This window comes from Alosa pseudoharengus, unplaced genomic scaffold (assembly GCF_046254945.1).
Source record: "Alosa pseudoharengus isolate Yale_2024_CS ecotype anadromous, Long Island Sound unplaced genomic scaffold, YU_APseudo_1.1 YU_APseudo_1.1_scf_24, whole genome shotgun sequence".
Lineage (NCBI taxonomy): Eukaryota > Metazoa > Chordata > Actinopteri > Clupeiformes > Clupeidae > Alosa > Alosa pseudoharengus.
In genome coordinates, this window is record NW_027468689.1 from 4540566 (window position 1) to 4552858 (window position 12293).

The 12293-nt window shown below is 40.8% G+C and overlaps 1 protein-coding gene across 3 annotated transcripts in view; it reads left to right on the forward strand.

The window, feature by feature from the left end:
• Positions 1–1395: 1395 nt before the first annotated feature.
• The window catches only part of rasa3 (RAS p21 protein activator 3), a 45059-nt gene continuing 34161 nt past the window's right edge, over positions 1396–12293 (forward strand). For all 3 annotated transcript variants that reach the window (XR_012990903.1, XM_076302879.1, XM_076302880.1), the window contains exon 1: positions 1396–1612. Coding sequence is in view for 2 of the 3 variants with exons in the window: in XM_076302879.1 (XP_076158994.1) it covers positions 1558–1612 (55 nt within the window). In the remaining variant the exon portion in view is untranslated. The remainder of the gene's footprint in view (positions 1613–12293) is intronic.

Consider the following 12293-nt stretch of genomic DNA (forward strand, 5'->3'; position numbering starts at 1 on the left):
CAGACAATGGCAGAAGTGCCATTCGTTATGTTATGAGGTTATGTGCTATCAAAATGATTTTGGAAACATTAAAACTCTTAAGGGTGCCTTTAATGCCAGATGTCAATTTGCTGTGTTGAAAACATCAGAAATGTACTGCCCTCAAATGTGCCTAATTTAATGAGCCCACAGCAGAGGACTGTGACAGACAGACAGAGAGTGAGAGAGAGACAGAGAGAGAGAGAGAGAGAGAAAGGGAGGATGCAAAGAGAACCCACGGCCCCTTCATGATGTATACAACAATCAAATATTAATAAAACCAATAGGTGACCCAGCACAAAACCGCTGTAGCCAGCATTGGGATTTTGTTTCCTATAGGCTACTATTCCATCTGACAGATCAACCCATAGCCAAAGTTTACATTACCTGCTAGAAAATAATTATAAGCATTTAAACTCTTATACACCTTTCATTAAACTGTTAGCACTAGAGATGAAAACTATAATAGACTTTGCCTTAAACATGCTCATGCACGAATCAAGATGTAATGCATTTGATAATACTGCAGGTTGCAGGACGTAATATGCATACCAGCATATTTGAGTTCAGATTAAATTAGGACGATGTAAGGAATCCCGTTGGAGTCAGAGTGACCCTGAAAGACTCCCAGTCTTTGCAAAATCACAGGCTAGGCCTACAACAATTATATCCCGAAGTGACGTGTTGCTGCTGAGTAGGCCATTTCCTGTGCAGCACAACGCTCCTTAACATGGATACTACATCCCACAGTAGAGTAGGCCTATACCCTGCTGACACAAGGATTTGCTGTGTATAATTAGATTCAGGGCTATTTTAAAGGAGTCAGACGTTAATCCTGCTGCCTTCATTATTGAGATCCAAGATGTACCTGGAGGCCATACCATGATGAACTGTTCAGTATCCCATGTGGTTATATTTTGAGGAAGACTGGTCAAGGACACACCTGAGAGACGTTTAAATGGGATTATGAAGGGACAATTACACGCATGCAATTAAGGTTTACGGTTATAGATGAGAGTGAACAAGGCCTACACCATTGCATATCTTAATATAATACCGAGAAATACAGCTTATAACAATACCGTTGCCTAGTAGGGAGAGGCTATCCATTTATAACCATTTTATAGCTATTGCCAAATATAACCTACTACGTTACACGTCATGCTCCATGCCTAGCTCTACCAGAAACCCATTCCTTTCGAAATCCTGCAGTTTCTCTTTGTCCCTGTCACAGGGCACACAGTCTTAAGGCACCAATCTCTGCGAACCCCATTTTCCAGTTATGCTTTCCGTCCCCTTGCTTGCGTCACATCCCCAGCATTCAATCAGTTGTTGTGAAAACAACTTCGAGCCCCGCCCTTCGTGAAATGTTCTCGGTTGAACTGCCTACATAGCTGTGTAGGGGGGCGCGCTGTCCGGGACGTGGAGGTATCCAGATACGCTCTGGAATTGACTGGCGCTCAAGAAGGACTTCCTAAAGATTGATTAGTGTAACAGCAATATTCTACATCGCAAAATAAACAAACAGAGACATCAAGCATGGCGGTCGAAGAGGAAGGACTCCGAGTTTTCCAGAGCGTCAAAGTAAAGATTGGTGAGTGATGATGGAGTAGGCGGCCCATGCGCCTTGCTGTTTCAGATGAAGGAGTGAAACAGCACCACACTAAAGCGAACCCTGGCGGCTAAGAGCTCTTTTTATATCATAATTCAAGGAAGACATCTGCAAGCCTTTAGATGTTGTGCTGGAATGAGCGTGACACGAATATGTGAAATATGCTTATCGTAGGCTTTAGCTAGTTATTTCCACGATGCCGGAATAGCTGCTACCAGAACTCCGTTCGGAGGGTATATCAAAGCGATTTCTGTTGAACAGTTCCTATTGTGATCAAGCAGCGGCGCATCCAGATGTACATTTGGGTTACACGAGTTAGGCCGTGTGCAACTGAAGCAGCTTTTCAAAACTGTTTTGTAAACGAAAGGTTTTGTCGAGCCTGAACCAACATATGCTCTTTGAGGACGGTTGAATGCTAAATCGAAATGGTCCAGTTAGCTAAATGCAACATGATAGACTAAGTTTGGACACTTCTCTTCAACACATCACATTGTTTCTCTTTTCTTCAATGCACAACATTGTGTTTTTCCCTAACAGTAGCCTATTACTCTGTTTTGTAGCGCTGTACGTCTTCCATTCCGTGAAAAAAGACGGTAAATGTGTAATAACACAGGAATAAATAAAGTGTCCGACAGACATTAGGCTAACCTCTCTCGCCGGCTAATCCGATAACACACTAACGTCACATTTGCATGCCAACACGAATACATGAATGAAACTGTCCTCGTGTTAACCCAGACATCACAATCATTGGGTGACATCTGCTGCAAAGAACCTCCACGGTCGTTTCCTCATTTGCAACCTAGACCATGACGATTTCAAAAAGGGCACACATTTCCAACAACCTTGCTGCGTGTTAGTCCGGAGAGGCCAACAGTATGTGGTGTCTGGTCTGGTTCCATTGGTTGCCGTTTATTTTTGGGTTGTTTTAGTGTTTCCACACAACCTGGCTTTCATGGAGCCGAAATCAGAGCAGTCAGAATAAAATGCATGTTCTGTATGAATGTGGCCTGCTAAAATTGGACAAGGAGAGTGAATAATGAGTTTATGATTGTACTGAAAGGTTGTTGCTATTTCAGCTTAAAAGCCAAACAGTGTACCCAATGTTTTTGAATCAAGGTGTTGTTTGGCTAGATCTGTATTCTCATTCACAGAGACAGGGTTGCGTACAATCTCTGCAGTTGTAGTTAAGTAATCTGTGGTTATTGTAACACACTCAGGATACCACACTTCGACATTCATTTGTGCCTGCATCTCTAGTGCCTGTAACGGCCACATCCTTTTCTATAGTGAATAGGGGCTTGAAGGGCTGGAAGCTGATTTGCAGGTGTGAGTTGGAAAAACTGTCGTTAATTATCTTGGCATCTGTATTGTGGAGTTCAGTGTTGCTACAGGAGAACAAGTTGGAGGAAATAGCTCCAACCTTACCTTCCATCAAGTCTACTGTGAAGGGAGGGGTGGTGGTGGGCAGGAAACAGCTCTGAAATGCCTTCCGCTTGGCAGTGTGAACACATGCGGTTTAACATGATGGGTTTCTTGAGCATGTTTTACTAGCAGATTAGGTGGTTGAGTTTCATACACACCCACTCATGCGTTTAGATTTATTTGGTCTCTCCTTGTGTCCCCTCTGTGTTTCTTTGTTGTCACTACTCTTTCTTTTCTCTGATGTCCAGAGCTTTGCGTGTCTTTGACTATACTAAACAGATATCATGCTCGATTGCTCAGTGGTTCATTCTGATGTAGGATGTGGATGGTGGTGGTCAGATTTATGAGTTTGGAATGTAATGTGCTGTGGACATGAGATGAGAGAAGCAAGACCAGTTTAAGAGGTCTCTTTCCTCTTATTTGGAAAGGCACAAACAATAAATTCCAGAAAATAGGATTGTTATCCAATAATTTATGTTATTACTTAATGGTGAAGTTTTTTTTAAATCTTTTATGTTCTTTTATTTCATTCAAAGTTAACTTGATTTGCTTCTCCCTTAGCCTATCTCTCACCATTTTTAGCAGATGTGTGTGATTTGGTGACAGCTCACACACTGTTATCATTAAACTTTGCACCAAGGCAGTTACAGAAATGGTTTTATGTGGTTGGTTTATGACTTTATTTGGTGACATTTTGCTCCAAACTACGTGGCAAAAACCAACATGGGCTAGTGTTTGTCCTCTGGTAAATTTCGTTTATATTGTTGTGTCTTTTTTTTCCACAGTGCTTTTAATAAGCTGCAATAAAACATGGAATATGAAAGCCATCAGTCATCATCAAAGTTTATAGGCAAGGGACTTTTTTGCAAACCATTTTTCAACGCATCAAACAATAGATGTTGTGAATGCAATGTGAACAGATAATGGTTGACAAGTGACAACATTTTTTTAAACCTTTTTAACTTAATATCACTAATGTTCTCAATGTTTTTGGATTTAATTAAGAGTGTGTTCGATTCAATTTGTTGATTGCATCCAAAGTGTGTGGGGCTGCAAGAGGATGACTGTAATTGCCCTTGGATGCCCTTGTAATAATTGACATACGTATGTGCATATGGATAAAAGCGTCAGCCAGATGAATACCCATGAATAAGAGTGAGGAGTAGCCTAGGATGAGAAGCGAACGGTCGCCACGGTGAAGAGCAGTGAGGAGTAGCCCGCGATGAGAAGGGAACGGTCGCCATGGTGAGGAGCAGTGAGAAAATGGATATGGAGAAATATGAGTCCTGAACGTGTGGGGGAATTGTGCATCATTGATGGCATCATGAATTCGCAAATGTATTGCAAAATCTTGACAGAGAAGGTGCTACTTTCTCTCCATATCCTGGGTCACCATACACTGTTCTGTACTTCTAAGGGCAAAAAAGCAATGAGGACAGAAATATGTTAGATTGTTGCAGCAGTAAGTATACCACATGATTTCAACCAAACTGAGCACTATTGGGGAAATTCAGAAGAGAAAAGTTAAGGGAAGTTAAGCAGCACCACAAGGCACGACCTACTCGACATTATGTTGTAAACTTGAACACTCAAGAAGGGTCAGTGCAGTGCCTGTGAGTCATGGAGGATATAGTACAATATAGCATATGCTACAGTACTACTCAAACGTCTTGACAACTCATTTATGTTTTTTCCCCTTTATTTATTTATCTATTTATTTTAAAGTAAGGTATATACGTGCAGTTTTGAAAGTCACAGAGGATGTGGTTCCGGATCAGTTTCAGTGTTGGGCCACCACTGGATTTGTTGTTGTTTTGCGGAGGGGAAAGCTGTTGACTCCCAAACCCAGACTACTGTACCTGATGGGCCTGCCCAGTCCACCAGTGTGTGTGTGTGTGTTTCCTGTGTGTTGGTCGTGTGTTCTGCTGGAGAGAGTGAGAGATGAATGTGGATGGTTATCGTAAAATCACCACACATGACAGACCACAACAAACTTAGGGGCTAATCTAGACTTTTGTATTGTGCTGTATAGAACAAAACAAAACAAAAAGCCTGATCTGATTTTCTTTGGTGATAGGCTATTATAAATTGAAATTGTGAATTAAAGAGATGGACTCTGGGTAGGAGAAATTGGTGCTCTTGAGGTGGCCGGTCCAAACAATAATAATAAAAAAAAAGATATTTGGACATTTATGTAATTTATGCCATTTCAATATATTTTGCACGACTACCTGAGTCAAATAATATTTTATTAGAAAAATAAATTACCGCCTGGTTGTGTTGTCTTGGTTACATGCACAGACAGGCTGCTGTCTCTTCATTTGGCCTGTACTGTAATAGGCTGTGTGTGTAATGAGCTTCTAATGGCGGAGTTCAAGAATCAGGAAGTGGAAAAACCTGTTATTCTCAGCATGTCAATGTCTAGGCACTGAGCTGTAGTTGACAGGGATCATGTTTGTTATTTGTACATTTATTTTTGTAGTAGAGATATTTTACCTCTTTGCCAGTTTTAAATGCCAGTCATTATTTCAGTGACATTCATACTTGTGATCATATGACTTCACAAGGGCAATATGATGTCCCTAACCTGTTTGTCCCAAGGCATGTAACACATTTGGGAAAGTATTAGCTAACAGGTTAAGTCACAGGAGACATGGGCAAAATTCAGAGGTTCTAAATGTCATTTCTGATACTTTTTCTGCCCGGCTATGTAGTTTCTCAAGGAAAAATACTTTGACAATAAGTCAAGAATCATGTTATTTATTGGCTTTTGATCAATGATCTACAGGAATAGCCTTTTTGCTGTTGGTGGATATCCCAAAATCCCTTGAGAGCCCCCAAGAGCTGCATCAGAGAAATCATAGGGCCCTAGATTTGCAAGAAAGGGTTTTTAATTTAAGAAATTCAATTTTGAATTGGTATATTCTGCTATAAAACACAATTCAAGATCACTATAGTGGTGGTTCTATTTTGATTTATTCTTAAACTTACTTAAGTTAGTCACAATTCCTGCAGAATCAGAATCACAATCGAGTTCTATTGGGCAGTTAAGTATTTCAGCACTCACAAGCTGGTCCTCAGTGTCTGCCTAGCAGTACGGGACATATAATACAATATAAAAAGTATACAATATACAGAAAATGGACATATTATTTGTGAACAGGACATAATATTCAAGTACATATATACAAGTATACATCCTACATAAAAATGTATGTAAAGTCTAATAAGTAAGTTAGGCTAATGTGCATGATGTATGGGCATGGAATATGATATTTGAATGTCTGTGTAATACAGTATTTGTATAGCCTGGGTGTTCCGATGCTGCCTTGCGCGCGATTTGATTCACGCTGCTAAGGCAGCCTGGAGACCATGGAGCAAATTTTCGCCTGAGATAGGAGACCAATCACAGAACAAGGGGGAAAGCAAGACAATGATGAGCTATGCACAGACGCATTTGATAGACATCCGTGGCACCCAATAAACGGATCTGGGCATTTTTTTCAAATACGAGAAAATTAACGTTTGGTTCCCAGACCACGTCTCATTGAGAAGTGGTGGCGCTAGCCAGGCTAGTATTTGTAGATATAATAGGATATAAGATATAATAGGATATATGATATTATAGCTGTCTGAAGGAAGAATAGTATATTGCACGTAAGGTATATAATATATGTAATATATGCATAATAGATGAATGAGGATTCAGGTGAGCTATTTAACAGGATGGTGGTATGGGGAGAGAAGCTGCTTTTATGTCTAATACTACAAAAAACTGTGTATCTAACCAAGTGTTGTTATTAGTATTAGATTAAGATGAGAAATCTAGTTGGTATCGGTTTTAGTATAAAGAGACTTACCTGATAAAAGACTTAATAACACCAGGTTATATAAGCAGTTTTTGCAGTGTGGAAATCGCGTTTAGAGTTGATTTCAAACTTTTTGATCCATCAGGATAGTAAGGATAGAAAATAATCATTTAATAATAAACAAGAAGCCTTCTGTGGGGTGTGCACTGTATATTGTCTAGTCTTGCATTGGTGTTGAGTCAGTTGTGTGCCGAAATCATGGATCTTTTGTATTGGTATCACTCAGGTGGTCATGGGTGAATAGTGAGGACGGTGTTCAAGTTCTTCTAGTTTGTCTTCAGTCAAGGCCACCTTGAACCCTCACTGTTTCCCACAGAATTGAATTCTATTTGTGGTGGTAGGTTTGCAGAATTAACTTGAATGCAACAGTTTTTAACAAATTAGCGCAGCGTGGTTATGATGCTAACTAGCTTTAAGCACAATTCAGTACAACCTGAAAAATCATTGTGTGGTGGTCAATGTTGATATTGTGGTGGGCCGCCACAAATAAGTCAATGTATGGGAAACACTGTCCCTCATTTAGAGAGGAAGCGGGTGTTTTTCAACCACCATGCCTCTTGTAAGTGACCCCTTGAGCAATGCGAATGGGCTTTCCTTACCTGCATATTGAATAGACTTGGTGGTAGGTGGCAAGTTTGTGGAAAGATTAATAGGGAAAGCCTGTAGGCCTATATGCGTAACAGCTTATCTAACTGTTTTTTTCAAAGCGAAGTAAAGAAAGGAGACAGTCACCTTGTTGGGAAAGGCAAAACTAGCGTTTGCATAATGATTTGTTTGTTTTCATAGAAACAGCCAGTGGAGAACGTGGCAAGCCACTGACAAAGTGCTGGGTCAACAAGCCCTATGCCAGGTGTTTATCTCACATTATGCACACAAATACACACACACATTTACACATTCACACTTGGGCCCAGGTTGTGCTTGTTACTATGGGGTGGCCGACGCCGTGCTGGTGGTGTTTTGTAGAGGATCTAGGCCCACAGTGGAGTTATTCAGTGCATTGTCGTGTGCGTCCTAATGATGAACATACCTTTGCTCATCTACTCTGGATACAGTCATGTTACTGAAGCAGTGAAGGAGGTGCTGTGGCTGCCTTCAACTTTTTTTCCAGTGGCTTTAAGAGTCCTTAACCTGTCTGTAGTGAAGGGAATTTTTCTCATTTAAATTGCGTCACATTACTACTGGTATATTATTACATTATTGTAACTGTTACAATAATACTACTTATCCAGTAATGAAAATATTCACATCAACATTATCCAGCAGTCATTATATAGCTGTTGCTATGTATTGTGATGAGTCATGCTGTATTGTGAGCACACAAAGGCACTTTCCTATCAACTGTGTTGTTGAAATGGCAATAAACTTGAAACTTGACTATGACTGATTTTCCTATTTATTTTAGGAGAGGTGAGCTCATTATTAAAGAGCAGACAAATTGCCAGCGCTGTGCTATGGAGTAGGTTATTCATGAACTTCCTGTTCATCTGATCATACAACACAGGAAAAGCCTGGAGAAAATCAGAGAAGTCTCATCTGCTCAATAGAACATTAACTAGTGAGAGCAAGTCACTGAACAAACTGCAAAACAAAGCTAGCTGATTTTTTTGCCATATGCCGTATATAAGCTTAGAGGGAAATAAATTGGGTAACATTATAAAAACAGAAGAAAACTAGATGGGGGGGGGGGTGAACTTGACAAAAACCAAAGGGCTAGAAGTGAGACAGAAAAGATAGGTCTTTAAGTTTGATTTAAAACGGTCAATATAGGGAAGGACCTGATGTGTGGTAGGAGTCTATTCCAGAGCCTAGGGCTACGACAGAAAAGGCCTGGTCACCTTTTAGTTTTGAAGCGCAAGTGGGGGACTGAGAGTTGTGAGGGTGACGTGGGCTGGGTACAGAGTTAGCAGATCTGAGATGGATGATGGTGCTGATCTGATGGTGCCAATCTAAGAGCTTTAAAAGGAAAAAGTCAAAATTGAAAATAGATTCTGTATTTTACTGGTCGCCAGTGCAAATAATCCAGAACAGGAGTAATATAGCTCTCCTCTTCGTTCGTGTTAAAAGTCAGGCTTCTGCATTCTCAACTATTTTTAGTCCAGCATTGTTGGAATTGGTCAAACCCGTACACAAGGAGTTACAGTAGTCCAACTTATAGGTGATAAAAGCATGGATAACTGGTTCCAAATCATTTTGAGATAAGAGTGGTTTTGAGCTGGCTATGGTTCTAAATGTATTTTAAAAAAACTTCCTGTCACCACATTACTGACCTGTTTGTTAAAATTCAGTAAGCTGTCCTACAAGATTTGTGATAACATTGTGCAGGTTTGCAGACAGAGGAGGGCCAAGTGCATTACTCAAACTAGTCACAGAGCAAAAAGAGCCAAATATTATTGCTTCAGTTTTGGTGTCTTTGAGTTGAACAGTTGAGCAGGTTCTTTAGTGTGCAAGAGCTATTGGGTGTGACTTGTAAAAACTGTGTCATCCGCATAGCAGTGATATTCCATGTAATAATTATCTTGGATAGAGCCAAGAAATCATGTTAAGTGAGAATGAAAGCTACAATTGAACCTTGGGGGGTCGCCATATTTGATGGAAGCAAATGAAGAGTCGAATTTGACTGAAAATGTTATGTCTTTCAGATAAATTTTAAAATGATGTCATGATTAATTATATCACAAGCTGAACAGAGGCCAAGCAGGAGTAAGATGGCACAAGAACGAGAGTCAATGCAGAGTAGGATGTTGTTGTATACCTTTAACAGATTGTGTGCTGTGCAAAGCTCTGAAACGTGTCTGTGAACTTTATCAAAGATATTAAAAGTGTTCAAGTAGGAAGACATCTGTGAGAAGACAACTTTTATCTTTGAGATTTGTGGTAGTTTGGAGATAGGCCTGTCGTTATTATTTTGGTAATTAAGGTCTCAGCTGGGCTTCTTTAGTAGAGGTTACACAATAGCCTTCTATAGTGCCCACGGGATCCAGGTTCCAATCCGACCTGCGGTCCTTTCCCGATCCCACCCCATCTCTCTCTCCCACTTGCTTCCTGTCACTCTCCACTGTCCTGTCCAAATAAAGGCAACAAAATAAGGAGGCAGATTATGGCAAAAACTTATTTGAAAAGATGTGACGGAATGGTGTCTCAGGGACAGTGGGTCATATCCTCACACAGCTGGGAGGATGACACTAGTGTGAACCAAAGATTCTAGAGCTGCTGGAGATGGATGACTGAATGATGTATTTATTGGGGATCAAAATCTGAAGGAGTGGTGTTGGCTTTTCTGGTGTCAATTTTATCAGTGAAGAAATGTAGAAAGTTCAGAGGTAACAACTGCAGCAGCATTTGTTACTGTAATATTTTTGAACAGTAGGTCTGTAGAGGTCCCCCTAAGGTGCCCTTAGGAGAAACAGGTGAGATCTCATTTAAAATGTCCTCTTAGGAGTAGGGGTGGGCGATATGGACAAAAAATAATATCTCGATATTTTTTGTGATTTTGACGATAACGATAATTAGTCGATATCCTTTAAAACATTTTTTGTAAAAAGTCTAAGTCGCTTTACAGCTCATTATTTATAACTAGCATCAATACAATAATAACCAATAACCTAACCTGTGACTTTTTAACCAAATCAACCAATGCATTGTCACTCTATGACACATTCCAATTCTGCTCCCACTTGAGTGTGTGGCAATGACATGAGAAAGTCTGAAGCTAATCCTTTCAAAAACCTTTACTTAGGATTCACTGTAAAATGAAGCAGACCAACAGAGTGCATCTCAGTTATTTCCTTCGATGTTTTGATTAAGAGCAATCATGTAGGTTAGCATTCCAAGTTACAGAATAGAAACTAATGCGTAATAGCTTATGGCTAATGTATATGAGAAATCCCATAGAGATGCTAACGGTTAGCATAATCGATAAACGTAGATATTTAGACCAAACTTCAGTCCATTTACAAAAGGGTTACATGAGAAGAGTTCTTTGCTTACAACTGACTATTAAAATACTCAAAGGCCTCCATATAATACCATGTAGGAAAAAACGTGACTGTCTCATCAATGCTACTTGAACAAAAGTACAAAATCCCAAGTAGCCTAGTCTAGCTGCACAAAATAAACATTAGGCGTGCATGTGACAACGTGGACCCACTAGCGATCATGTGACACTTGCTCTGCAGCAGCCAGGGGCTTCTCTCGCATACACCTCCTGGATTTAGTGAATGTATGAGGTTTCAATGCCGGGTGTTATTTCCCCATAAGTAAATACTCGATAATGTAAATTTGCACATTGTTAAAACAACAATCACGATATTATCGCAGACGACTACTTAGGAGAAACAGGTGAGATCTTATTCAAAACATCCTCTTAGGAGAAACAGGTGAGATCTCATTTAAAACGTCCTCTTAGGTTAAACAGGTAAGATCTCATTCAAAATGTCCTCTTAGGAGAAACAGGTGAGATCTCATTTAAAACGTCCTCTTAGGAGAAACAGGTGAGATGTCCTCTCGGTCAGTAGTAGTGAAGTGCCAACCTCCACCTGGGGACAACTTGCGAAAATCGGAGCTGAAAATATGCAGCAATGTGAAGGTGGCTTGAGGCCAAATGATTTTGCTGTAAAAGAGGGAAGTAAGCGTTGGGAATGCGTACCCCAAGGGGAGTAACTGTGTGTGTGTGTGTGTGTGTGTGTGAAAAACAAACCAAGCCAAACAGAAGCTTAGCTGGAACCTGACGGACCCCCCTTAGTGAAGAGAGAGTTACCTTCTCTCTCACCAAAGTCCAGTGACTCCTGTCAGGTGTTCTATGGGTATGTAGAGCCCATGCTTTTTGCCACACCAAGTCATCCCCACTCTAGGGGACTGATCAGGCCAAGTTCCCCCAACACCGTACTTTATCCGCCCGCATTGGGACCAACTTCTACTGCGCAAGGGGCAGTCGTGGCCTACTGGTTAACGCTTCGGACTTATAACCGGAGGGTTGCCGGTTCGAACCCCGACCAGTAGGCACGGCTGAAGTGCCCTTGAGCAAGGCACCTAGCCCCTCACTGCTCCCCGAGCGGCGCTGTTGTTGCAGGCAGCTCACTGCGCTGGGATTAGTGTGTGCTTCACCTCACTGTGTGTTCGCTGTGTGCTGTGTGCTGAGTGTGTTTCACTAATTCACGGATTGGGATAAATGCAGTGACCAAATTTCCCTCACGGGATCAAAAGAGTATATATACTTATATACTTATGCAACAAACTTTTTTGAATCCCCTCACAGTATTCCATTGGCATTGTTCCTGTGGTTCTCTCTGGGTACTCTTCATAGGTGTTGGATCATAGCAATTAAAGCAATAGCCCCAAGCTAACTGCCCAGAAGAAATAACTGTCCA